At 45.9% G+C, this 26,340-nt stretch overlaps 1 protein-coding gene across 5 annotated transcripts in view; it reads right to left on the reverse strand.

The window, feature by feature from the left end:
• Window positions 1-26,340, reverse strand: part of Cdh13 (cadherin 13) — a 1,135,782-nt gene that overhangs the window by 924,776 nt on the left and 184,666 nt on the right. Inside the window, exon 1 of one of the 5 annotated variants that reach the window (XM_074055578.1) lies at window positions 24,436-24,777. The exons of the other annotated variants lie outside the window; for them this stretch is intronic. Coding sequence (XP_073911679.1) covers window positions 24,436-24,480 — 45 coding nt within the window. The 5' untranslated portion in view covers window positions 24,481-24,777. Of the gene's footprint in view, window positions 1-24,435; window positions 24,778-26,340 lie in introns of those variants that run through there. 5 annotated transcript variants of the gene reach the window in all.

The following is a 26,340-nucleotide window of genomic DNA, read 5'->3' on the forward strand; positions in this document are numbered from 1 at the left end:
AAACAAGAAAAAAGTGGACGGTGGAGAAGGTGAACTTCTGCAGGCTTCTAAACTGTTTTTGCCTCCTCTGCTGCACAGCATATGGCAACAGATGATGTCACTGCTTTGCCCTCTGCCCACTGCCGTGGTTTCTCACCACTCTCAGAACAACAAGCATGTCTTCCCTGTAGCCTAAATCAGCTTCCCTGACCTCATCTCCTGCCTTTGGTCCAGCTACTGTGGTTGAATTGCTATTTCCTGCCTCAGACTTTACAATTGCTTTTTGCTCTTCCTGGCATATCCTTTCTCCCACAAACCCACAGACCTCAGATAGGTCTCTCCAGAGCACTTCCCATTACCTGCCAGCCCTATCAAGAGGTGTGTCCTCGTTACACTTCACCCCCCATGACACCTGATTTTTTTTCACAGCACTTATTACTACTAGGCTTCCTTTACTGCCTGCCTCTCTCTAGAATAAAAGCTCCATGAAGGCAGGGACTTGGTTCTGCAAATGCTGTTTGCCTGGTACTGAGAACCATACCTGGCACACAGTGGACACCCAATAAATGTGTGAAATAAATGAATGAATGTAGGAAGCAATGAAGCCCCCGATCAGGGGAAAGGAGGGAAATTATCTCGGGTTGCTTTTGAACCCCTTCCCCACTTCTTAAAGTTCTCTCTGAACTCCATCCTCTCCATGTCGAGAGGAAGAGTCAGAGTGGAGATCTGGAGACACCAGTATCATGGCCCATTGACTGCATGGTTGTGGGCCTTTGCTGCTCCACTTGGATGCAGTCACAGCATCCACCTTGGTGCTGTCAAAAAGAGCAGACAGAGGAAAACACTTTGCTCCAGACCAGACATGTGTTGTCATCATTGCAGGCTCCACTGCTGTGTTTACCGTAGTCTGAGAGCCTGTTCTCATCTCAGCCCTCCACACTCCCTACCTGGAAAGCCAAGAGCCTTGTTTAAAACTGTGGTTCCTCTGTTAATGGTACAGCTTTCACATCCCCACCCACAGTCCCTTCCCCTGAGGATGTCTGCCCCCAAATAAAGGTTGTCAAACATTTTAAATGTAATTAAATTGTCCAGTAAATAGGGATGCCCAAAGCAGAGAGCCAGTCAATCAGGATTATTCCAGAGCTTCAAAAAGACAGAAGGAAACCATTATTAGGTTTCAGAATATTGTGTTCTCTCTCCCACACAGCCTTTATCTAAATCTTTATTTAATTGGCAGCCTTCAGCACTGTCAGAATTGCATTCTGAGAACCAAGGGAAGTTTTCAAACATTCACGCAATGTTACATGCTTGGCTCAAAACTACTCAAGGGGAAAGAATGAAAAGAGACTCAGGGAACGCCATATCACTGACACTACAAGGGCTGGGAAACTGACCTCCAATTATATAAGAAACCAACACCACCACATAACTCAAGCCAAACATGGCAGCTGAGCTTTAAGGCAGAGGGGACAGGACCTGCTGACTCCCCAGACTCCAAAGGTAGCTTCTTGAGGGCAAGAATTTCCCCCTTCTAGTTCTGCATCCTCAGAACCTTCTCCCCCTCAGCATGATGTACATCCTGGGCACAAAATAGATGTTGCTGGAAGGACTAATGAGGATCTTTGTGGGTGTATATAATAAAAAGGAATCAGCTCTCAGGCCCAGGTGTTTCTATCCAAGGGTTTCTAACCAAAAGCTTGGGCTGGAAGAACACTTCTGATTTCTCCCTGTCCTTCTCTGAAAAGAGGGACACACTTTATTATCAAGTCTCATTGGCTGCACTGTAGCTCATGACCTCTGTGGTATCTGTCCCCTCCTCTCATCCACTGGTGTCTTGACTGTGACCTTCAGCCTTCCTCTTTGGGAGGTATGCAAAGGACTCCTAAATGTTTCTCACCTTGGACTCTGCACAAGTACAGGCCTGCTGACTGTTGGGAAATCCAGACTTGACAGTGTCACACCAAAGCTTAAAAATGCTTGATGGTCCCTACTGCCTTCAGGGTGAACTCTGAACACTTCTGCCTGACATGCCTAAGCTCATGCTCTGTGACCCAGTCCAGCTCTCTCCCTTCTGCCCCCACTGGTTGCACCCTGGATTCAGATACATGAGCCACTCCCAGTTCTTCCATGCATAGACTGACTGCCAGCTGCCTCCACTCCACACCTTTCTTTCTGCTGTGGGTTTCATGTAGATACATCAAGTCCCATTTTATGATCACCTAATTCCTCTAGATCCCTTGGGGTCCAGTCCAAACATCTCCCCAGAAATCTTTCCTCCATCTCTCTCTCAGCTCTCTCCTCAAGCAGGGCCAGTCTCTCCTGTGCCCTCGAAGTGCCTGAGGTTAGGCACTCATTTATTACCACTTAAATTTTACCAAGGCCCTACAGAAAGTGTGCAAAAGTCCAAGTATATAGCTCAATGTGCTATACAAAGTGGCACATAACCAGTGCAGAGATCCAGGAAAAAAACAATCATCAGATCCTCTGAAGCCCCTGCCCATGCCTCCTTCAGGAACACCCAGGAAAACAGTGGTCTCTGTCAAAGCCACCAGTGGTTTTGCAAAGTGTTCACATTCCCAAGCCCGTTCATACAATCTGGACAACAAATTATATTATTCCAGTGTCAGGCACTAGATTTTGGTCACCTCTTTATCCCCAGCTTCTATTGTGAAATTGACATATGAATGAATATGAATGAATGAACGAATGAGTTAATGAGTGAGAAGTGTAAAGAACATACCTGCTCAGGGTGCATGATGTTTTTTTGATTTATTCTTTTCATGAAATGATTCGAGGATTCCCATTGGAAATCACAAAAGACCAGGTGTCCTCCAGAAACTGTTATAGGGAAAAACAAGCTCTAAAAGTGGCCTGTTTTCATCAGAAAAACCAGAATTCTAAGTAAAGCAGGCCAATTAAATGGGTTTGACTGCCAACCTCCCCAGCAACTGCAGCTTCCAGCATCCTCTTGGGTTGGTTCATTTTCTAAGATCTGTGATTTTTAAATGAAGAGTAGGATCAAAGGTCAACCTCACCCCCCTGGAGCACAAGCTAAGTATAGCCTGTAATCACATCACAGGGAGAACTTCAAAGGCTTGCGTGCAGTGACAGCAACCACCTGTCCATCTTCAAACCAGATGAATGGCTTTCCGTGGCCATCAATCAGGAAGGAAGACGTAGAAAGAGCAGCTGATCCTTATTTAACCAAGCTCTGCTCATCTTGCCATGAATTAGCACAGGCACAATCCTGACCTAGGTGAGAAAGAGAGCATCTGAAAAACTGCCAGAAAGCTTGCTACTTTCCTGTAACTCTCCAGGCCTGGATGTCACCTCTGACAGCCCATAATGACAAACCAATAATGCTTTTTCCAAAGTATAAGACAGTATAGAGTAATGAAGATGCTACTTCACAATTTGCTGCCCCCTTCCCAGAACCAAAGGTCTCCTGGGGAAATGGCAGTGATGTCAGCATGTCCTAGGTGTACATGGTAACCATGACAGCAGAGGGAGGAAGTAAAAGAAAGTTAGCCCAGCAATTGTTTCTTTTAAAACAAAAATTAGACCTGGTGACGTTAAAAGTGAAAGACCCCAAATTGTTCTGACTAGATGGAGCTGGACCTCCTTAAATTCTCAGTCATGTCCCATCTTCCCTCTTATTCTTGCCTGGACTGAGCCAACCAGGGTCCTGTTTCTAGTAGCCTGACCAAACATCGGTACCAACACCCATCCCAAATCCTAAGACTTAAGGTCAGAATTACATTCTGCTGTCCCCTCTGGGAAATCACTTGCCCTTGTTTCTCCTATATCCATAGACAAATGCTTAAGCAGAGAAAACCTGGGAAGTAGAGAAGGAAGAAGTAAGCCCAGCTCTACTCCCTGCTTCTACCTCTTCAACTTTGTTCTAGTGGCTTATCCTCTCTGAACCTCAGTCTCCTCACCCATAAATAACATCCTCCTGATAGGGTTGAGACAATGAGCTCTTTTACCAGGCCCTGGCTAGAAGGAATTTAATGAACACATATCCACCATTAATATTCTCTCCCATGGAAAGCACAGAAATATAGTGAGGAGACCTGATTCAAATCTTGGTTCTTCCAAGGGTTTATTGAAGAAGACAATCCCTGGGATTCTGTTTCCTTAGTTCAGTCTCCTGAGTGAAGCTTGATAAGGATGTCAAATAGGACCATACCCATAAACTATGAACTCCTCCTCTATACAGTGAAGTCAATCAGATTCACAGGCTTGAATTAGGTACAGTGTATGTAAGCACTTAGCTGGGCATCTGAAACACAGATGGCACTTGATAAAGGTTGGTTTTGACTTAATTGTTAGAGTATCCCTAGATTAATAATTATCAGCGGATGATGGCTGTCCTTAGAGGCAGATAAAATCCAGCTACTAGATAAGACTCATTAACACAGAAGGGAATGCCCATTCTACCCTGGCAAAGCACACCTTAATTTTCATCTGCTTTTCTGTTTCTTTTCCTAACTTTCCATCGTACATTGCTTATGGCCTGCCCCTCCCAGCCTCCTCCAGGTTGCAGCTTAGAGGATGCCTCTGCTGCCCAGTGCATCAGTTTGACTTTTACATCATGCAAAGTCAACCCTATGTGTGCAGCTTCTATAGTGGCTCTGCCTCCTGTAGGAGGCATGGCTGGCAGAGCCAAGAGCAGGAGGAAGGGGCTGAGCACAGAGGTGGCTTTCCAGAAGACGAGGTTGGAAAGGAAGGGCGATTTGGGAGCAGAGTAGACTAGAGAAAGGTGTTAAATTCAAACTCTTCAGCCCAACTGCAGAACATTTTGGGGCTCAGCTAATCCTGAGCCAAAATAGCCACGGTAGGGGTTGCACTCAGAAAGGCCAAGTGGCTGGGTTAATAAGGCTTTTAGGATTCCTCATGCCGAGTCCATGGTGCGGAGGCTTCTCCAAGCATCAATTATAAGGGCATAAAACTTTCTGGAATGGAGAAAGGGCACTGAGTTCAGGGCGCATGCTGGGACCTGATGTATCTTCATCTGCCCCCTCCGAGTTTTCTGCTGCCTTGCTCCCAGCTGCTCTCCACTGCCTGGTAAGCACCTTACAACTTTGCTTTAATGAAGAGCCTCTGTTTATGAATCCTCTTGTCAAAATGAAAAAAGAAAAGTGCAACAGAACAAGTCTCATTTATTGTAAATTGTAGAAAGATGGTTTCCAACCAACAAAGCTATACATAATGTCTTCCACAAAATCTACTTTCTTCCCAAAATGGCCACTTTCTCTTTTTTTTTTAAGTTTTTATTATTATATTATTGTTTGCTGGGGGTATATTGTGACATTTTAAAAATGCTTACAATATATCTTAGTTAAATTCACCCGCTCGATCATTCTCCTTTATTCCTCCTTCCCTCATTCTTAGAATAGTTTCAACAGGTCTCACCAAAATGGCTACTTTCTGTGGCAGCTAATGCAATGTTGGGCTCCAGGTATCCTTTTGCAGCACATATTCTTTATGTGTCTAAGCCTCAGTTTCATGATCTGTAGCTTGGGGATGCTTCCCAGAAAATGGAACTGATTATGTTCATCAACGTCACAGGAGCGCCGCTCAGTTTTGACCTACAGGGTGTCAGACACTGTGTTCAGATCTTAACATGCTTCCACTTATCCTTTTATGAACCCCATGAGATAGGGTTTGTATGAGCCCCCCCCCCATCTGAGGGCTCTGAGGCAAAGAGAGCTATGGAATTCTCTGAAGGTCACCAGGCAATGGAGTTGAGTCAAATGTCCTTATTCTTAACCAGTCATTACTTTCTTTCTTTTTTTTTTCCATTTCTTCTTGCACTCTCCCTGCCCCTCCCTTCCTCTGGTAATGTTGCCTCTATTCCTTAGGCCACAGTTGCTATTAAGCTCATATATGCCATAGTCTGATCAACCATTTCATGGGCTCCCCCAGAAATGTCCTATCCCCTTAACCTCCCACACAGCTTAAGTCCAGTTCACATTATTTGACTAGAATGGCCATCTCAACGATGACCAATGTCTGCCCTTTCTTCCTGCTGAGTCTAGTGCTTTCCTTCTTTCTACCTTCTTTCTTGCTCTTCCTTCTTTTCACCTAACAGTGTCTGTTACTTCCTTCTTTTCTTCTTTAGCATTATAATACCCTTGATTATTTTCCAATGTTTATTATTTATCAATCCATCCTTCCATAATCTAGCCATCCATCCATCCACCCAGCCAAAGATTCCTCCATCCTTCCTTGCAACTATCCATCCACCCATCCCTCCATCCACCCATCCATCCATCCATCCATCAGTCCTCCCATTCATCTAGTTGATTTAGCAGTGATCTAAGCTCACATCCTCTGTGACCATGGACAACTGGCTTTACTTCTCTAAACTTCTATCACCTCACCTGCAAAACAAGAAAATTAAAAACATAGCATAGGATTGTTGTTAGGTTTAAATGAGAAAACATAAACCTGGCTCAAAGATATGCTTAATATATCCTTGTTCCATTGCTAATCATTAATCAGCCTTGAAACTCTGGAATTACTTCTGGCACTTCTCTCTCTCTTCCCCATCATCTCATTTACCACCAACACTCTCAGACTGGTCTTTCTTTCCTACTTGCTCTGACCTTTATTAGCTTGCAATCTGGAGCCTCTCCTTGGAACTTTCCTGATCCAATCCGTCTTCCACACTGCCCCTATGTTATTTTTCATTTCCCATTTTATTCTCTTTCCCAAAATCTCCACTGGTTCTCCACAGCTGAGTTTTAGAAGTTTTCCCCCCTTCTTATTCTCACTTTTTCAGTTTTCTTATATTTGTCATTATAAATGTAATACAAGCACATCGACAGACATCTGTGAACTAGAGGGAAAAAAATCACTCAGGATCCCATTCCATCACAAAAACCTGCAGTTAGAAGGTGGATTCATTTCCTTTAGGACTCTACTCCTCTACATAGAGACTTGTTAAACTTTGGAGGGATCCTACTGTATGTGCAATTTCCTGCCCAGTATTCACTTGTCACTTATATGTTGCCCTGTCATTACCATCTTCATAACTATCATTCTTAATGGCTGCATAATATTCCATTGAGTCACTTAGCCAGCTTCAGTGTACTAGAAATTTAGCCTATTTGTAGAACATTTAGAGTTCTAGGCACATGGCAACCATTCAATAAAGGCTGGCTATTATTACAAATTCCAATTTGTGCTATCACATATAATGCACAGAAATATTTTTATATGCATTTTTCTGTTCTTAGCTCTGCGTCTTTAATTTCTTAGACATAGATTACTGGCCCAAAGAGCATACTGTTTTTATGGCTTTTGATACTGACTACCGCGGATACTGTCTATGTGTTTCCCCTCCTCCAAGTCTACATCTCCTCTGGCCTATCTGTAGAGGGCTGGTACAACTTCCTACTGCAAGAACCTATACCTCTTTGCTGAGCCCTTTCTCTGAGCCCAGAACCCATCTCCAGCAGCCCAGAAGTCTTAAAATCAATGGCACCCGAGGCAGCCTTCAAACAATGGCCACCCAGATTTGTGGCACGATGTCCAGGTTCATGTGTCCCCCTGGTGGGATGACTGTAAAGTGGATATTCCACACTGGCTCCCAAAGACCCCCCCCCAGGGAAGTAAACTCCAGACACCCCCAGTTATAACTGTTTGAATAACAGATCCTTTGTGTGGCTCCTTCACTTCCTGTCTCCCTTCCCCACTCCCTACACTTTCCCCTGGATCACTTCCCAAATGAATTCAATGCACTCAAATCTTCCTCTCAGAGTTTCTTTTGGGGGGAACTCAAACTATAACTGTGACACTTGCCGACAACTTGCTAACAACCGTCCTCTGTTAAATCCTGTCTGTGTACCTCAGCTACACAAAAATAACTAACTTCCATTTTCCAAGGAGGCCTTATTTTTTTTGTGTAGAATTCCTGTCCCAGTGTTAGCAGGTAGATATCATTGCCCTCATTTCATAGGTCTGGTTACAAAGGCACAGGAAGGTTAAGCCACCTGCCATAGCTACACAGCCCTACAGTGGCAGAGCTGGAAATCAAGCTGTAATTCTGCTCCTACCCTGCCTGCCAAAGTCCTGGACTATTAATGGTCATGGTGTACGGCCAAACACTGGCCCGTGGTAACAGTAAGGTCTTTGGCTAGGATACCAGTAATACTATTAATAACTGTCATACTACAGCTCTGATCAAAGTTCACACTGTATTCATGTTCATTGTCACCCAGAGGAGCCTTTTTGTTTCCCCTGAAACATGCTATGAGCACTTCTGCCTCAAATTTGCACTCATGATTCCATCATGCCTATAAACCATCTTTCCTTCCTGAGTTCTATTTCTCCCTCTGTGGACTTGACCCCTTAACTTCTCTTTCCTCTGCCCACATCTGTAATTGGCTACCTAATTCCCCTCCAATTCATCAGAGATGAAATGATGCTAAGAACCACCTCATAGGGTGGAAGAAAAGCATTGTAGCCTCATAGACGCTCAGACTTCATAGAAGATGGGTTAGAAATGGTGTACTCTATAACTTCTCCTTTCTCCATTGCCTAGGCCTCAACTGCCTTCCATTTCTTGGCCGTACATTTCACAGACCATTTCTACTAATAAGGGACAAGTAAACTAAAAGTCATGTGTTTGAAGTGCCAGAAAGATTGTGCAAAGCTTCCAAATAAGGCCCAAATGGTTGGTGGCACACCCTTTGAGTATGGTTCAGGGACAAAAGCCACCTAAAAAGGTCCTGAAGAATGGTCTTAGGTCATCTCCTCAATTGCTCTTGATTAAATGTCTGAGCCTTGGTGAAGTCACGGGTTAAATGGTCAATTTTTGTCCAGCAGAGATGCAAATAACTTCTGTCTAGTAGAATAGCTTCCCTAAAGATTTAACTATGTCACACACTAACAGGATTCTATCTATCTCAGCAATCTTATCCTAACATTTCTTGGTTAAATTGATTTTAATTACTCTTGCTTTAAATGGCCTTTGAAATAGTCATAACATCTTACCAGTTTCCTCATAAATGAATGAGTTTGAGTTCATATTTACCCTAGAGCACAGTTTCGGCTTTTGAAAGATTATACCTGAACAGAAGCTTGTTGCCAGATATTTTTTCACAGACAACTTCAGATCTTGGCCTTGTGCTAATAGCAGGACATGGACAGATACAAATCTCTGCATATGGTGAGGATATAAGCATCTGCACTGGACCAGTGTTTCTCAGCTCGGCACTACTGACATTGGGTTGGAGCCATTCTTTGCTGTGGGGGCTGTCCTTTATACTACATGGTACTGAAGAGCAACCCCTGCCTCTGCCTGCTGGATGCCAATAGTACCTTCCTCCTCCAGTGGACAGCCAGACACATCTCTAGACATTACAAAGTGTCTCCTAGAAGTGGTTGAGAACCACTAGTTTAGACCTGCCCTTCATGTGCAGACATCAAGACTGGTACCAGGAAGATCAGCAGACATTCACAGTGGCACCCAGAGGATTATTCTGGATAGACTTCAAACCCAAGAGGGATTTTCATGTTCCTTCAGGTTTACAAATTATTGCAAGCACAGATTTCTGGGCCCACCCCAAAAGCTCAATTCAGTGGATCCAGGCTGGAGAATCTTTTCATGCTGGGTGGTGGTGGGCCTGCCTGACATGCTCCAAAATCCTGGCATCCTGGCAGCTTATTTGCCACTGTGTGTTCTGTGAATATCTACCTATAGACTACTCTGTGCACATTTCCTTGCCCAGGAAGGTTAGGGAAGGGGTTAGAATGCAGTCTGGGATGGAGGCAACCCTTTTTGAAACCCAAACACACACTGCAGACTTCGGGAATTTGTTGAAAAAACAAATTGCACTTCGTTCACTTCTATGGATAACTCCAGAATTTCCCAAAATGTTTGATTATACAGCCCAGTGTTTTCTAGACCCTTAGTGACCACCCATGGAACCAGTATCTCATGGGAGAGAACAATCAGACACTCATGTGACTTTGCACGATTTCGTGTTGTTATCTGGGGAGGCTTAAAAACTAACAGAATATAGAGGGTGTAAAGTTGCACTGTATGCATCTATTGAATTTTCACAATGAAACCCCCTTGTACTATTAATTAATCCTCCCCCCCAAATAGAAAAAAGAAACTGAGGGAAGCCCAGAAGACTCCTATCACCTGCCACTGGAAGACCAGGTCTTTGCCACAGTTCCCAGAGGCTCTGGTGCCTTACAGATCTCGAATGGTCAATTTCCAGCTTCCTCCCAGCACAACTGTGGCTACCTTTCCAGGCAGCAGACTCAGGAAGGCACAGACAATCCCTCAGCATTGCCTTCATAAAGCCCCACCTCTCTGGCCACAAACACAAACACTGTCCTAGGCCTGGTCAGGGAATGACCCTTGGCTTCCCTTCCTGTACATGGGTAATGACTTTGTCACTCTACGCTTAGACATGAAAGAAAAATGCAAATAATTAACCCACAAATGAGGACAGAGAGAAATAAACTATATGTTGTAGGGTCTTGGTAATCAAGGTGGCCCTGTTGAGAAGGGGGTCTTAGGGGTGAGGGTCTTTCATTTGAAGAATGGTGAGTGCTTATGTCAGGAGCAAGCTCTCCTGCTTGAAGATCTTAGATTAGTTCTCATTACCATGCTGTCAGATTCTTCAGCTGAACCAGCCAAGAGGTGCCAAACATTCATGTTAATTTGGATAAATCCTAAATCCTTCCAGAATCTGCTATCAACTTCAGCACAATGGTGATCAGCATGCCAACTAAGTTCTCTCTCTCTCTCTCTCTCTCTCTCTCTCTCCTTCTTCCTCTCTCTTCTGTCTTTCCATTTATTCCTCCTCTTCTTGGGCCACTTATTACTTTTAAAAGTCGGCCACCCTAACACACCTTCTCTCCTATAGTCTCAAGGTTTACTCTCAGCCCCCTATATCAGAGATGCTTGGGCTGGATAGAATAATAACCAGAGAGACAAAGATGAGTTTTAATTCACTTTATAAATCAACAAAGCAGAAGTGAAGAACCTGGATTTATTCCTAATGGGTCAAGATTACCTGCAGCTCTAGACCACACGGGTTGCTATAAATGGGTGAAAAAAATGTGATGACAAGTAACAGCCAGCAAGAATGGGATTCAGGCCCCAAAATGCCCAGTGTAAGTGCTGATAATGCCTCTTGCCAGGCCCAAGTTCCTCAGTATCACTCTGCCTGTATTCTGGCCCCATCTCAAGACTTTAATACAAGTGAAGTAGAATAGCACCACTCACTCACGGTGAGCACCTTTAGGAAGGGCCATGTGCATTCAAGAGCCCTGAGTTTGGACCACCCTGCCCTTGGGTTGTCTGTTTTTCTGTTTAATAACAGCCTTATTGAGACATAAATAGCACAATATAAAGCTCACTCCATTTAAATATACTATTCTGTTGGTTTGGGTGTGCTCATTGTGGTAATGGGTACAGCATCCCCAAAGAAATCCCATATTCATTAACAGCCACTCCCCGCTGTCCCACTCCCAGTCCTAGGCAACCACTAACCTGCATTCTGTCTCTGTAGATTTGCCTGTTTGGGACAGTCCATTCCATTTCATGGAATCATAAAACATGTGGCCTTTTGTGTCTGGAACCACCTGAGTTTGAATCTCAGCCCCCAAAATCCAAAGTTGTGTGACCTTTATTGAGTCACCTGTGAAATGGAGTTACAGTCATAGTGGATATTTCATGGAATCATTACAAGCATTAAATGTTCTAAGTAAACATCCAAAGTCTTGAGATGGGGCCTCACTCATAGTCAGCACTACACAGACACCAGCCTCCATTACTGCTACTGTTATTACTGTTTGTAGCTCCCCTGCTCTCAAGCAACTCACTGGGAGTGGGAATCCAAAGTGGAGTAGAACACAATAGGGAAAAGAACTCTTATCCTCCTTAGAGTACAGCCTGGTGGGGATAAATGATTAGGAACCCAAATTAAACGAGTACCATGAATTCTTATCATATGTACATATAAGTAATGTAAATCCAGCTCTTCCACCAAAAAAAAAGGAAAAGAGAAACATATAAATACTGCAATTAAATGCTGTAAAATTATATCTTGAATATATTCTTCATTGTGCACTGTACATTACTGCATGCATTACACATTTTCCATATTGATTACAGCACAGGGTTGCATACACAAAACCACGCATGCTGTACTTTAAAAGATTTCAAGGTTAATGACAGCTCTGTGTTTGCTTTAAACCCTGACTTTATAACCCAACCTCTGAGTAAAATTCAACTCTATTGTGTGTCAACAATAACAATTCAGAATTATTCCAGATGAATTAAATCAACAATACCAATTCAGAGTTATTCCAGATGAATAGACTCAACAAGCAGTCCAGTGAGGTGGGTGTTAGGCTGTACTCAGCTCTAACAGGCCAAGAACCATTTCTGCCCTCCACAAGCTCATGGTTTCATTTTGGAAACCAGCCACATAATCTTGGGGTTAGTGAGTGGCATAATTGGGTTACGGAAACATGCAGAAATAATCTCTTAACCTACAGCCAACAGGCAGGTCAGGTAAGAGCTGTGACCACTCCCTGTTCCTGTCAGCCCCTTTCCTGCTCTATCATTCCTCATAGAAAGTCATCGCCACCCAAGAGACATCGTATGTCCACCTGATCATTATTGTCTCTTTTCCAGCCCATACGAGATCACCAGGGCAGGCGCTTGGTCTGTGTGGTTCCCTTCTGCATCCCCAGTGCCTAGAAGAGTGCTGAGTACTCAGTGGGTATTCGGTAATGCTTGTTGATGAATGGTTAAATGAGGGTAATTGTTTAGATACTCTTGTTTTCTCTCATCTGCTGTTCCCAAAACAGCCACAGTCCATTCCTCTGATATCAGCTTGCTTATTCATTAATTGGTCAAAATAATGGGAGTACATTCCACATCAAAGATAAGACCCTCAGGTGGCACTCCAGGGCTTTGGCGTGCTGGTACCATCTAGTGGGAAGAGGACATGTGCAAGTGGGTATCTAATCAAAAGCAGAGGGTTTGAAAATACCCACCACCATAACCCTTTCTACTATCATTGGGTCTACTGAGAAAGTTTCCTCTGACACAAACAGGGGTAAAGGAAATCCCATATGCTCATGCCAGGGCACACACTGGCAGTTCACAGCCCTCTTGTTCCCCTCCATCATTCTGCTCAGGACCCCTCCAAAGCCATGGGTGTTCCTCCATATCAGCAAAGACTTGGCAGGGAAACAAAGCAGATAATGGTGGCAGAGGCCACCAGGAGTGGATCACCAATGGAAGCTAGGCACAGGTGATATCTACTCCATCCACCTGTCTCTCAGAAGGACCATTCTAAAATGAGTTTTACAAAGTTTTTCTGCAGTGCCTCAATTTCCCATGCCATTACCAGCACAATGACATAGTCTTTACTGACTCATTGGCTTTCTCTCTTCTCTTACTCTCTCCACTCCCTTCCTTCTGAACCCTGGGATCACCTCCAAACTTAGCCTCTCACACCCAAGCCTATATCTCCACCACTATTTGGAGAACTCAAGCCAAGCAACTGTGTGGAATGCCAATGCACCTTCGAGTAGAAAGAAAGCTTAAGAAGTACAGTCCAGGAACCTACTGCAGAAGCTAAATTATTAAATATTTTATAGATGATCCAAGCTCTAGGTTCCATAGTTGACTACAAACATCCTTTACCTTGACTAAATTAATACAACCAGTCTGGTGATATGTAACCTAAAGAAATAAATACCACACTTCTCAGGGTAACAAAGGCCTCTACTCTACCCCAGCCTTTTCCTAATTTAACCAATGGTGAGGTGACTAACGATTTGGGTTAGAGATCAACAAACTATAGTCCAAGAGCCAAATCCAGCTCTGCCTGTTTTTGTATATAAAGTTTTATTGGAACACAGCCTGGCACATTTGATTATATATTTCTCTGGCAGCTCTTATGCTACATTGATAGCTTTGAGTAATAATGAGGGTGGTTATATATTTACTATATAGTCCTTTACAAAAAATTATTGGTTGCTGTATTTTGCTATTTTGAATTTCCAAGAGTAAAATTTGAACAAAATCAGAAAAATAAAGAATGGATAAAAGTTGCTTAAAACCACTTTATGACAAAAATGCCCTTTATTTATTACCAGTTTCATTTCACAAATGGTAGGCACATTTCCTCCTAACAAATATAAAGATAGCTGGACCAGAACAAAGAACCCTCCATCCCCAAAAAGGATGGTGAATGAACTCAGAACAGCCCTCTGAATGTCACGCTAATGTTTTCTCATACCACTATCACTGTGCAAAGTTATCATATTACTCACTCTCGCTTCTGTCTGTCTCCTGAGGGCAGGCAAGGAACGGCTGCTACTTCCCCCAGCATTTACTGCTTTTGTGAAACAAGCATTTGTCAAAGTGTGTGATGTTCAGAGATGTGCAGCCTGAGAGCTGCATAATGGCGAGGCCACCATGAGGAAGACTGGGCACGGGGGGCCGTGGGATGCAGACATGTGGAGAGGGTCTGTCCACTGGAATAAGCTCCATGGGGGCAAACAATGCTGGGCTCTATGACTAGCTTCACTTGCCCTCGCGTGCCGGACACAGTCAGTAATAAGTGTTCGCTGAGTGGCTACCTTGACTAAAGGCACTTAGATTAAAAAAACCTCTGTTCTGGTAAAACAGAACTAAACTTCAAGTCAAATTCAGTCCAGTTGTGACATACTGTAGGCTCCATATGGCTTGTGGCCATATGATCGTCATTTTTTTTTATTGACTGTGGAAAATACTACAGACGATGGGGTGCAAGAGGCACTGGCCTAGGTCATGAGGTACTGGCAGCCCTGGGGAGAGTGCTATCTAACTGGGGCACAGGAGCAGAAAAAGGCAGGGACTGCCTGCATGGTGGGAGCTACAGTACAGCCACACCCAAGCCAGGCCCTGGCCACTAAGTGGCCATTCTTACTGGGATGGCACACAACATGGGTGAGTTGTTTGGGCCTGGTCAAGAGCAAGGACTCCAAGGCAAAGAATACAAAGAGTTTGGGCAGAAGTTCTGAAGGATGCAACCAGGTAACCTGGCAGAAGGGCCAAGGTCTAGGTTCACCTTTAGAGACCAGGAACTCAAAAATGTGGTCATCCCAGGCAGCTGTTTTGATTTCAGGAGAGCCAGAGGACAAAACTGACAAAGGAGAGAATTGTTAGAAAATTGTTAGATAATTGGGGAAAGGGCCTGGGAAAGCAAGCTTTTATACACTAGCATAAAAACCAGCGTGCACAGGAGCCAAAAATGCATGGGCTTAAACAACGGTCCCAGCTCTAAATGTCTGGGTAACCTTGGATGAACGACTGAGTCACTCACTCTTGTCATCATCATCTATAAAACTGAGATAGGAATAGTTGCTCTAAGGGTTGGAGTAAGGACTGGAGACACTGTGTGCAACTGGCGCATAGCAGCCATGGTAAACTGTAGTTATTTCAAGGTATTTAAAATAATTACAATAATAAGCATTCGTGGTACAGGTGTGTGTACACACATGCACACGATGTCCCAATAAAGCCTCCTGGGACCAGCTTCTGGCAGATACATCTGGAAGATAAGGTCTCACCAGCTCAAATGATTTTATGAGGCAAGAGATTCTCAGGGGACAGTCTTTGGGGACCTATAAATATGGGTACTTCTCTACGGAGCAAACTTTATTTTCAATATTCATATATTTTCAAGTACACAGTCATTTTCCCTCTTTGAGTTAGATCCTGAAGGCTAAGGCCCATGGTAACTTCAAACCATCAACGTCCTTAGAGCACAGTGTGAGAAAAATAACACAACCAGAGACATTTTTGGTTCCGAGCAGACACCAGTCACAGAATGATATCAGTGACAGACATTTATTCAGCCTTCGCTGAGTAAATATGGGGCAAATACAGATATTTTCTTTCCTTACTTGTTGAAACACAGGGAGAAACAGAAGAGGGAAGTAACTTATCTGGGGTCACACAGCATGGTCATGACTGGACTAGGATCCAACCTCATTTCTCAAAGCTGGAGTCTCTCTGACTCTGCTAAGTAGTCCCAGTCCCCAGCTCCTTTGTCTCCCAGCAGGCTCTAATTCTGCACCAGCTCTTTCTCTGTTACAGACTTGTCTCCTCTGTGATCACTGGTCAGTGCCTTGAGCTCCCCAGCTTCTTCACCTTCCTAAAAATGGACAACAACTGCCTACCTCCCCTTCTGGGCACAACGTACCTGGCTGAAAGCCTGGCATATGGCACCCAGTAAATCATATTTTGAAGCATATTTTGAACCTCACCAGAAGCTGGTCCATTTTACAGATGAGAACTTTGAGGCTACTTTGCTAAAGGAGGGCTGGAAATAGGGTCCAGGTCTACACAGGATCCAGTTAATAACAGTTTGCAAGATCTCATTGTTAAATTAGGAAACTTTCAGACTGGTAGATTGAAATTGACCAGGGTGGGAACATTTATACCACGGAAATTGGCAAACACTACATGTCTTGTAGTTGCATCTTGATTTATGTGCATGTGTGTGTGTTTAAAACAGAGAGAAAGAGAGAGAGAGCCAGTTTTAAATGTTTACCAGCACACCACTGCCTGGCACCTGGTTGAATGTTCTGGTACTAAGCTTCAAAGTCCAGAGTCACTGAGGTTGCACCAATGCACTGAAACTCAGGCTTGTTGGCATTCGTAAAGTGATTTCTAAAGTAGTAGATAATTATTTGCTTCATGTAAGAAATACTTCTAGTGCTGCTGATTGAATGTTCAAGGAACGATTAAAGGGCTTGCCAATGTTTCTCTCAAATATCTTTTGCATGAAAAGTCTCAGAGATTGGTTAATTACAGAGGCTGCCTTACGGTCACACGAAGAAAGGGCATTTCCAGGCCCCCACCGTACCCATCCCCAGTGCAAGAGGGGACTGGGCCTGTCGGCACAGTGTGATGGGGCCTGTGTGTCCCTCTGAGGAGATCTACGGCCTGGTTAACAACCCCCCCCAGACAGGGCCCTGTGCCAATGTCAAACACCTGGGTTCCTGTTTGGGAAGGGTCTCCAGCCTCCTGCCAACTGGAAAAAGCAGAACTCAAGGAGCATCCTTTAACCTCCCTGCCTTTGCTCTGTCATCTCCAAACCAGCCACCATCAAGCCCTGCCAGGCTCTCTACCTAGAAGCCCTCATCTTGTCTGAAAAGGATGTGACAGCTTCTCTCACATGCACCATCACTCCTGAGTCTAGACTCCTATGAGCTCGGGACTAGACTGGCTTCTCTCCCTTCCACCCATACCCCACCCCGGCCGAGGTGCTGCCTTGCAGGTAAGGGACCTTTTAAAAGTGGAAATCTGATCATCTCACTCCTCACCCAACCCTTGTGACCCTCAGTGGGTACCTTTGCTCTGAGACAAACACCAAAATCCTTAAAGCCTCACCACCTGCAGACGACAACTCACGTCACTGGCTGAACTAGGCTGTTTCCTCTTACCCAGGTGCTTCACCCAGGCTGTGCCATCTGCCTGGAACGCCTTTCCCACCCTCACCCTCACCCTCACCCTCTCTTGGGTCTTTGTCTGTGAGCCCTGCTCCTCTCCAGCTTTGAGCCGAAGCAACAGGTCATCAAGGAAGCCTCCCAGATCCTGTGTGGATCTGGTGTCTTTCTAATATCATCCATTCATTGTTCATTCATTCATACTTGCTGAGTGCCCATTGTGTGTGTGCCAGGCACTGTTTCGAGTCCTGGGGACACAGATGTGAACAAGCCAGATAGCAATGTGTGTCCTTTTGGAGCTTATATTCCAGTGAAGGAGAAAGACAAGAAACAGACAAGCAAGACATGCAGAATGGCATGACCTCACACAACTGTGTTTCCTTCCTTCACAGCGTTTGTCTTGGTTTTAAATTATTCATTAATTGATATTGATCCCCCTTGCCAAACGAGCCCCAAGGGAGCAGAGACTATGTCTGCCATATTAGCAGCTGGACCAGTGGTGCAGGAAACATAGTAGGTCCTCATAGACATAGATATGTACTGAAGTTGTCTGGTCCCAGATGAATTTCCATGAAGTCAAGTTGCTGGAGTATTGGGACCCAGGAGTGACAATTCCCCACCTCATCTCTTTCTGCAAAGGGTAGTAAATATTTTAGGCCTTGGGGCAGTCTTTGCTCTTGTTTTTACAGCACAAAGCAGCCATAACCATAAAATTATATAAATGAATAGGTGTGGCTTCGATCCAATAGAACTATTTATAAAAACAGGCTTCAGGCAGGAACTTGCCCAAGGCTATAACTTGTTACTCTTGAGTCAGATGGCCCCAGGCAGCCAAGAGTGAGTAAGTCAGCCACAGAGTCCATTGGCCCAGAAGAGCAACTCTGCAAACCCAACAGAGATCCACCAGTCAACACACAGGGAGATTAGGCCATGAGCTCCTTTCAGCCACTTGCAGCCACCACCTCCATCCTGCATCACACAACCTGGAAGGGTGGCCTGGGGACCCACCCACCCCTGAGGCAGGGGTAAAGCCTGCCACATTCCTTCACAGATCCCGAGGCTCCTGCAGAGGCTGAGCTCATTTCCGGCCCTGCCCAGGCATGTGGCAGGCTGCTGTCCGCTGAGCAGCTGCTGACCTCCACCCCAGCCCGGCCTGCGTTCAGCTGGGAGACACAGAGTCTTTGTGCCGCTGCAGCAGATTGGTGACACTCCTTGGTGTCTCTGAAATGAGACATGACATGTCAAAACGTGCCTAGTGCTAATGTTAATTTTCAAAAATTTGACTTCTCTTGGCAAGTGGCAGCAGAAAAACAATCACTTTCTTTCTGGGTGTGTGTGTGGTTATATTTACCCTGATCTTTGGGGTCTGTAGCTATGGAAAACAAAGAGTCATTTGAGGTTTACCTGCTGCTCTGGGATGAGGCAGACGGATTAGGCTAGCATTTACAGAGCTGGAGAACATTAATTGCAGCATTAACATTGTAGAACCGCAGTGGGCGTTATATGTTAAAAACGGATACAAAACATCACATAAGTCCCAGAACAGCACCGGAGGTTACAGCATTCTATGGGTCACGAGGCTGTGACGTAACTTCCTCCTGAAGTGATAAAGGTTGAATATTAGCTCACAGCTCCCGCAGCCCTGCAAGACCAAGTATCACCAATCACTTTGAGGTTCTGATTAAACCCATTGCACAGGTGAGCACCATTCCTGCACTGACAGTGCCCAGGGTGCACTGCTGCACTCCAAGGGTAGAGGTGCTTTTGCTGAAACACTGTGCAAGGCATGGGGCCTATGTATTATCCCAGTGACCCCAGAGGCTCTGGCTGCTGATGCACGACGACTGTTAGGGTGTGCCAACCCTTTGACTGAGAGTGTCACATATCTGGATGTAACCGCTGCATGTAAAGAAATAGTCTGGTTGTTGTTAGTCCCTGAATAACACTGACTGTAATGTTCTGGGGGGGTGGTGGCGAAGGGCGGGGGAATCTCCTTGATTGGAGGCCAGTCCCATCCTTTTCTGTTTAACTGAATCAATTTGATCAAGCCTGGCAATTTATGAAAGCAGAAGTTCAAACTCATGTTGCTAGGGGGCCGAGTAAAATCAGTGAATACAGTGTGCTGAGTGTTGTAGGGAGTGGAGGGGACTGTGGCAAAATGCAGAAGCATGTCTCTCCTAAAGGGGGTTGGTAGTAATGCAGCTCCACCCAACGAGGACCAGCCTTGCGGGAATGTAGATCTAGGGTTGCCTGACCTGACTTTTTAAGAAATGCAAGAAACTGGGATTGTTTTGGTTTTTAATGCTTAATTTCTCACTTTTCAAAAGATTCAGCTGCCACTTTGCAATCTTTCTTAGAAGTCATGGTTGCAGTGTTGTGACAGATACTACCAAGTCAATGACTTGAGGTCAAATATGCTAAACCAAAGAGTGGTCCATTCTCCTCCATGCGCTCTGCCTCCAGGGGCACTTCAAGTTTGATATTTCTCCTCTTCTCTAGCCTCCCCATAGCTGCTTCTCTCAAAAGAGAAAGATGGATTTCCTCCCTAACCCTAGATGTGGCAACCACTGAGTGCCAGCCATAGGTGCAAGGGCCCCAGTGGTCCAGCCAATCTCGAGGCTGCAGAGGAGACAGGCTACATTGAGCTGTCAGTATCCCTCAGGAGGACCAGATCATCACAGGCGTGTAGACTCCTTGCTGACAGCTAAATGGAAGCAATGTCCATACTACTGGTCACTGGATTTGATTCTGCCCAGCTGATTATTGTAATTGGATGACAAATGGATGTTTCCTTCTCCTTTTCAACCGGTGGTGGAGAATGGAGTGCAGGCTCCTGAGTGCTGGGTAGTTACCTAAGGAGGAAGATCATCTCCCTTCACAGGCAGAACCGTTCCTGCCTCTTGGCTGCCTAAAGAATAAAGCCAGGTCCAACTGAAGTCAAATGCCAGGAAATCTCAGAACTTCCTCACATTCTACATTGCATTGTCCACAAAGCCCTTTGAAATTGTCCCTGCTGTAATATTCCAAGGGGAAGCAGGGTGGAAGAATAAGGCAGAACAGAACTACCTACAGCAGGAGAAAAGGAAGAAAGAAGAAAGGAAAGGCACTCCAGCAAAAGCGGTAGTACTCATCTGGAGAGCTAAAAGAAGGGAAATAGTTGTATTTTGATGGAGCTGTTACACTGAAGTTCAGTGCTTACAGTATGGCCTGTAGATTCAAAATTTTGTAATGCTGTGAATGGAGCCCTCTTCTGGAGGAATTTTTCAACAGGTATTAAAATAAGACCAAAACACACAAAGATGCATGTGTACGCACACACAGAGCGATATTGTTGACCATTTAGATTACATGACTGTCATCCAAGTATGAATTGATCCATGGTTTTTCTTTCTTTGTCCACCACAAAAAGAAATTATCTGGACTCCCCAAGCAACTGTGTTTGGGAAAGGAAAGACAAAGGGTAATTTTCAAGAACTTAGCTGCTATGTTTTCACGTAAAAAGTGAACCTCAGATGGTGGATCAGTTTATACATCCCAATGCAGGAACTTTCAAATATTGCAGTTACTGAGTGTGTTGATTTATTGGGCGATTTCACAGAGGATACTTCTAGAAGGAAATAGATTTTACTTAGGAAAACCCAAGCACTAAAGATAGGAAAGAGGAAGAACGGAATGAGGCAGAGTAGGTAAAATCAACTAAGAGAACTTTTGAGTCTTTCAGAATAGATTGTGGAGTTACACAAATCCAGATCACATACTCACGCTGCTTATTACATCTCTTTTGGGAGTTGCTAAAGTATTCAGACACATGAACTCTATCACTGTGATTCCTTTCACCACTTACATCTCTGTTTCCCCAGTGCTTTGGGAATTTTATAATCGGCCACATGTTGAAATCATGGACAAGGGTGCTCTCCACCACTCTGACTCTTTCCTCGCATAAGAAAGATTCTGCACATAAAACACCACTCTTAAAATACAACATACAGAGTTGCAGTCTCACTAGAAGACGGGTTCTCACTGAAAATATTGAAAATCAAGATTCTGAACTCTCCATTTTAAATCAAAATCTCAGAATTCCATGGAAAGCTCTGCTTTTATTAGGCACTCCCAAGTGACTGCTCTCCAGACCTGAACCACTCCCTAAAATCCTAATTCTTGGGGGATTACTCATGCATTGTTAGAAGTTTGGGCTAAAGTGCTACCAAGTGGGGACAGGGAATTCATATTTACAGAGGAATTTCTAGCTCATGCTGCTCTTAGTTCGTTTTGCATTCATTATCGTAGCTAAATTCCAGAAGCTACTTCTGGGATGGTCTTTCCCAAAATACCCCAAGAGAAAGGAGAGTGATTGTGGTTCAACTTTGCCAGCTTCCGGGTCTTGTTACTCAGAATTTCTCACGCCCTGCCCAAATACCAAAAATGGCAAGCCTGCCAATAAGCTTACAGAGACTGATGGCTTCCAAAGCTGGGGCCAGCGCCTTACAACTGCAGTGGAAAAACACACACAGGCCTGCCTGAGCACCACCAGTGACTACAGTGACTACAGTCACCACAGTGACTAATTTGCTTTATTACATTGTTTTTCCCTTTCTTCTGTTTTCTTTGCCTCAGGAAAGTTTTGGTTTTGCTTGTTGACTCAAAGTTTCCAAGATTTTCCCCACTTTTCTACATGACACACAGAGCTCTGTACTCGAACCTCTTGTTGGTGAACTCAATCACACCATCAAGATGACTTCTCCTCCAGGTGCTATGGCTACTGAGACATCAATTACTGTCCTGATGTGGACAATTGCTCTGATTATGAATAACAATCTAAGAGAGAAATAAGCCCCTCAGGCTGGGCAATTCAGCTCCCATTCTAGAGCAACTACGTGAGCCTTTGGAGCCCACCAAACCCACCACCCCCCAGTGCCAGCCAGGCCCTGGCAGAGGAGATGGGCCAGTTGCTTTGCAAAAGGCGCTGTACGATGACCCCTCAGTGCAGGAGGACACTGGGGTATTCGGAGGAAGGCATAACATTGGGTAAACCCTAGAATCTGGACTGTGGTACAAACACACCAAAAGAGAAAGAGGACTATAAAGTCCTGGGGAAGGCAAAGCTAAGTGCCCAGATGTCAACAGCTCCCAGGGTGGCCCACCTTGGGAAACGCATTACCTAGCACCTCCTCTTGAATGCAGCCCCAGGAAGACCAGCGGTCCCAGGAAGACCTCAGATTCCTTCACAGTGGAGAACCAGGGACCTGCCCCTGGTGGTACCACTAGCCGATGGCAGAAAAGATCTGTTCCATTCTTTCCATTTGAGGCATGCTCTGACCCACCTTGCTGAATTGGGATACATGTACAGCATAAGTCTTAGGTATATCAGAGTTCAGGACTTCCGGAAAACTGGCACAGGATCCATGGAAGGACTGAGGGTTACAAGGACCCTAAGAGAAGCAGCCAGCAAATCCTTCCAGAAGAGAAACAGTCCTGAATGGGGGCTGCATGTCCAGAGAAGGAGAAGTCGGAAGTAGGGAAGCAGAGCTCAGCAGCTGGCCACCTTATTCTAGCCCCTGGCAGATCATCTACCCACTCCATTGGGTCATGTCCACGGTCATTCCATTCCTGGGGTTCTGCCCCATTTCTAAAGTCTAACTCCACCACAGATCCAGCGGTGGTCTCCTCTCAGAAGTCTGCATAGGTTCCCCCACCACAGCCAGTCCCTACCTGAGACCTTGACTTCCTTCCCTTGCTTTCACCCCCAAGCTCACACATGTGCCTTTGCCTCTGGCACCCAGGAGTCCTGACCAGAAACTCAGCACCTGGAGACACTCCCTGTGTCCTCCCACCTATCTGCCTGGCCCTGCCCTTCCATGCCCACCCATGGTGTCAGCTCACTCAGGGTCCCAGAGGATGCCAGGGAGCTCTGAGGGACTGGGTCACGGTGCTCTCCGTAGCCACCGGCCCCTGAGGAGGGCTGGGCGTGCCCCCTAGCCGCCAGCTCCTCAGGCCTGGCCTTGGAGCACTGTTTTCCTGCACACAAACTTCCTGAGCTCTCTGGGCAGCCGAGGCGATCGCCCAGGGCCACGTCGTCGCCCTCGCCCCCTCTCCTGGTGTGCCTCCCTTGCCGGCGCAGTAGCACCGGGAGGGTTAACAGGCAGCTGCAGCCTGGTGGGCAAGGCTTGAACTTTTCTCTGCGCTCCGCGCCGCCCGCCGGGGGAAAGCAACAGAGGCGACAGGCTGGGCTTGGGCCGGAGCTCCAGCTGGCTGGACAATGGGGGCGCGGGGGGCTGGGGACCAGGGCCTGCGCCCTGGCGGTGGGGGACGCGCTCAGGCCCTTCCCCGCCCGAGGGTCTAAGAGGGAAGAGGAGCCCGATGCGGGCGCGGCCAGCGCCGGCGCTTTGAGCGACAGCAGCAGCCGGGCTGCAGCACTTTGCTGGCCCGAGGCGCCTTCCAGCTCGCCGCGAGGCTAAGCCACGGGGACGGGCACCCCGGGAAGTCAGCGATGCCAGCTCGGCCTCTCCAGCCAGGCTGCCCGCAATCCGGACCCAAGCAGCGCTTTAGCTTTGCCGCGCTGGGCTGGCGGAGTGTGTGTGTGTGGGGGGGGGGGGACACCAATCGTTTGGAGTCGCCTCCAACCGAGTCTCTCTCCAATGCACGAGCCTCGGGAGGAGGCGAACCAAAGTTACCCCCACTTGATGTAGGCGAGAATGTCGCCCCTGCTTGGAAAACAGGACTCTGGAGCTCGGTCCTCCTGCCCCGGACACACGCACATACACACACACACACGCACACAGGAGTGGGAAGCCACGGCCCCCTATGATCTACGACCGTGGGGCTGGAGATGACCTCCCTTCCAAGCCCGGGTCTGTCACCATTGCCGCGCCCGGAGCCCCCCAGACCCTCCAATCGCCCCCTCGCCTTAGCCGCACCGGGCGATCGGAATGCAGAGCCCGGTGCGCAGCGCGGGCGGCTCCTCTTCCCTACCTGGGACAGCAGAACGCACAGAACGAGCTGAGTTCTCGGCTGCATTTTGCCCGACTAGAAGCGCCCGGCGGCGTTTTCATTCATGCACGCGGCTGCACTGAGCATATTTTCCGTGGGAGCCAGGCTTTGAGGAGAGGCTCTGCCTCGCCAGCCAGCCAACTTCCCAAATAGATCAGCGGCAGCATCACGAAAGCATTGGGTAGAGGCTGATGACCAGGACCAATGGCTGTACAAGACGGATTCCTTCATAAAGCTCCCTCGTTTTGCATGGCAGATACGGGGCGAGCACCTCGCCAAGAGCGAGCCCCTCAGAGGAGGCAGCACGTTCGCAGTTTTTGGACTGCTGGGGCCCAGCCTCACAAATCACGCTGGGCGATGCCAGCAGATTCCACTTTCCCAAAGAATGGAATTGCACCCGGGGACTGGCGGCCACTTCCAGTCTAGTGCAAAAAGATTCTCTTTATTAAAATGTTAATAAGATCCACTTTATTTCCAATAAATCAAATAAAATACCCCAGCAGTTCCAGCTCTTTCTACACCGGGAAAGCCTTAGCAGGGGCTTTCTTTTTCCTTTTCCTTCTTTCTCTCTCTCTCTCTTTTTTTTTTTTTTCTCTCCAAAGTGGCCCAAGCCATGATGGTGTTTGGTGTTTCCCTGCCATCTCACAAATCACAAAGAGGACAGATCAATTCTAGCTTGCAGGAAAAATGCATCAAGGAGCAATAGATTTTCTTAACTGCTCAGGTGAGAGTCCGTCTGGTCGCCTGCTCCCACAAATGTGCACCTGACACCAAAGCTGGAGCCATGACTTGAGGAAGTTTTGTTTTTTCATAAGTGGATGTGACCTTTCAGAAATTCTGAGCTATTCCCAGGGGTTCCAACTATAATAGCCACTACTCAAGGAATTTCATTAAGTGGAGTGCTTTGGGAATTAGGGTAAGAGGGACAGCTAGGTCTGTCTTCCCCCTTAGGATTCTAAGAACAAGCAGTTAAAGATTTCATCGTTTTCATGCAGTCTCCTTCTAAGAAAAATTTAAGATGTTTTACAATAAATGACAATGTGGGAAGCCAAAATAGAAAATCTGGGCCAGAGGAAAAGTTCAGAAAACTAAAATGCTAACTTCTAACTACAATTGAGTTCTTCTGATTTGGATATGAGCTTCCTGGCAGCCAAAGCAATATGTAATAGGTAAATTACATAGTTCTTGTTATCGAAACATGCATAAAATATCATCCTACATGATTTCCCCTGGCACTAACTACTGGGGAAAATGTATTGTGTGACACCCACTACAGCATGACACTGAGCAATGGCCTATGGTGAGGTCCAGTGGATTTGGGCTGTATTCCAGTATTTGGCACAGAGCCTGGAACATGGCACAGTGATTACTGTATATTAAAGGAATAGACGGCTAGACTTAATCAAGGAGTAGCGAGGGTGAGGAGGAGCAAAGAGTCTGAAGTCACATTGCCCTCAACCCCTAGCTGCTCCACTTCCTAGTAAGTTACTCAAACTCTCTGTGCCTCTATTTGTTCACTGGTAAAATGAAAATTCAAACTGCATTGAATTCATAAGGTTTGGGGAGAATCACATGACAAAACAGCCACTCAATAGATGGAAATGGATGCACTTTGTAAAATTCCTTCATTGTCTGCTATTTGGTCATTGTCATCAGATGTGGTTTCAAGGTCACTGCTTGGCTGTTTTAGGCAGCCCTGACCCAACACACAGCAATGTCGGAAAACACCCCCACAGGAGACTGTGGAAGGTGGGTGTCACTGCTTTATCCAGTCTTGTCTGTGCCTAAGCAGGGCCATCTGCCACCGAGCCTCTAAGAATTACATTCTTTAACTGATGATGTGACAGGCAATGACCCATTTGCCCACTGATAAGAGTAAAGCAGGGC

This window comes from Castor canadensis, chromosome 15, assembly GCF_047511655.1.
Source record: "Castor canadensis chromosome 15, mCasCan1.hap1v2, whole genome shotgun sequence".
Lineage (NCBI taxonomy): Eukaryota > Metazoa > Chordata > Mammalia > Rodentia > Castoridae > Castor > Castor canadensis.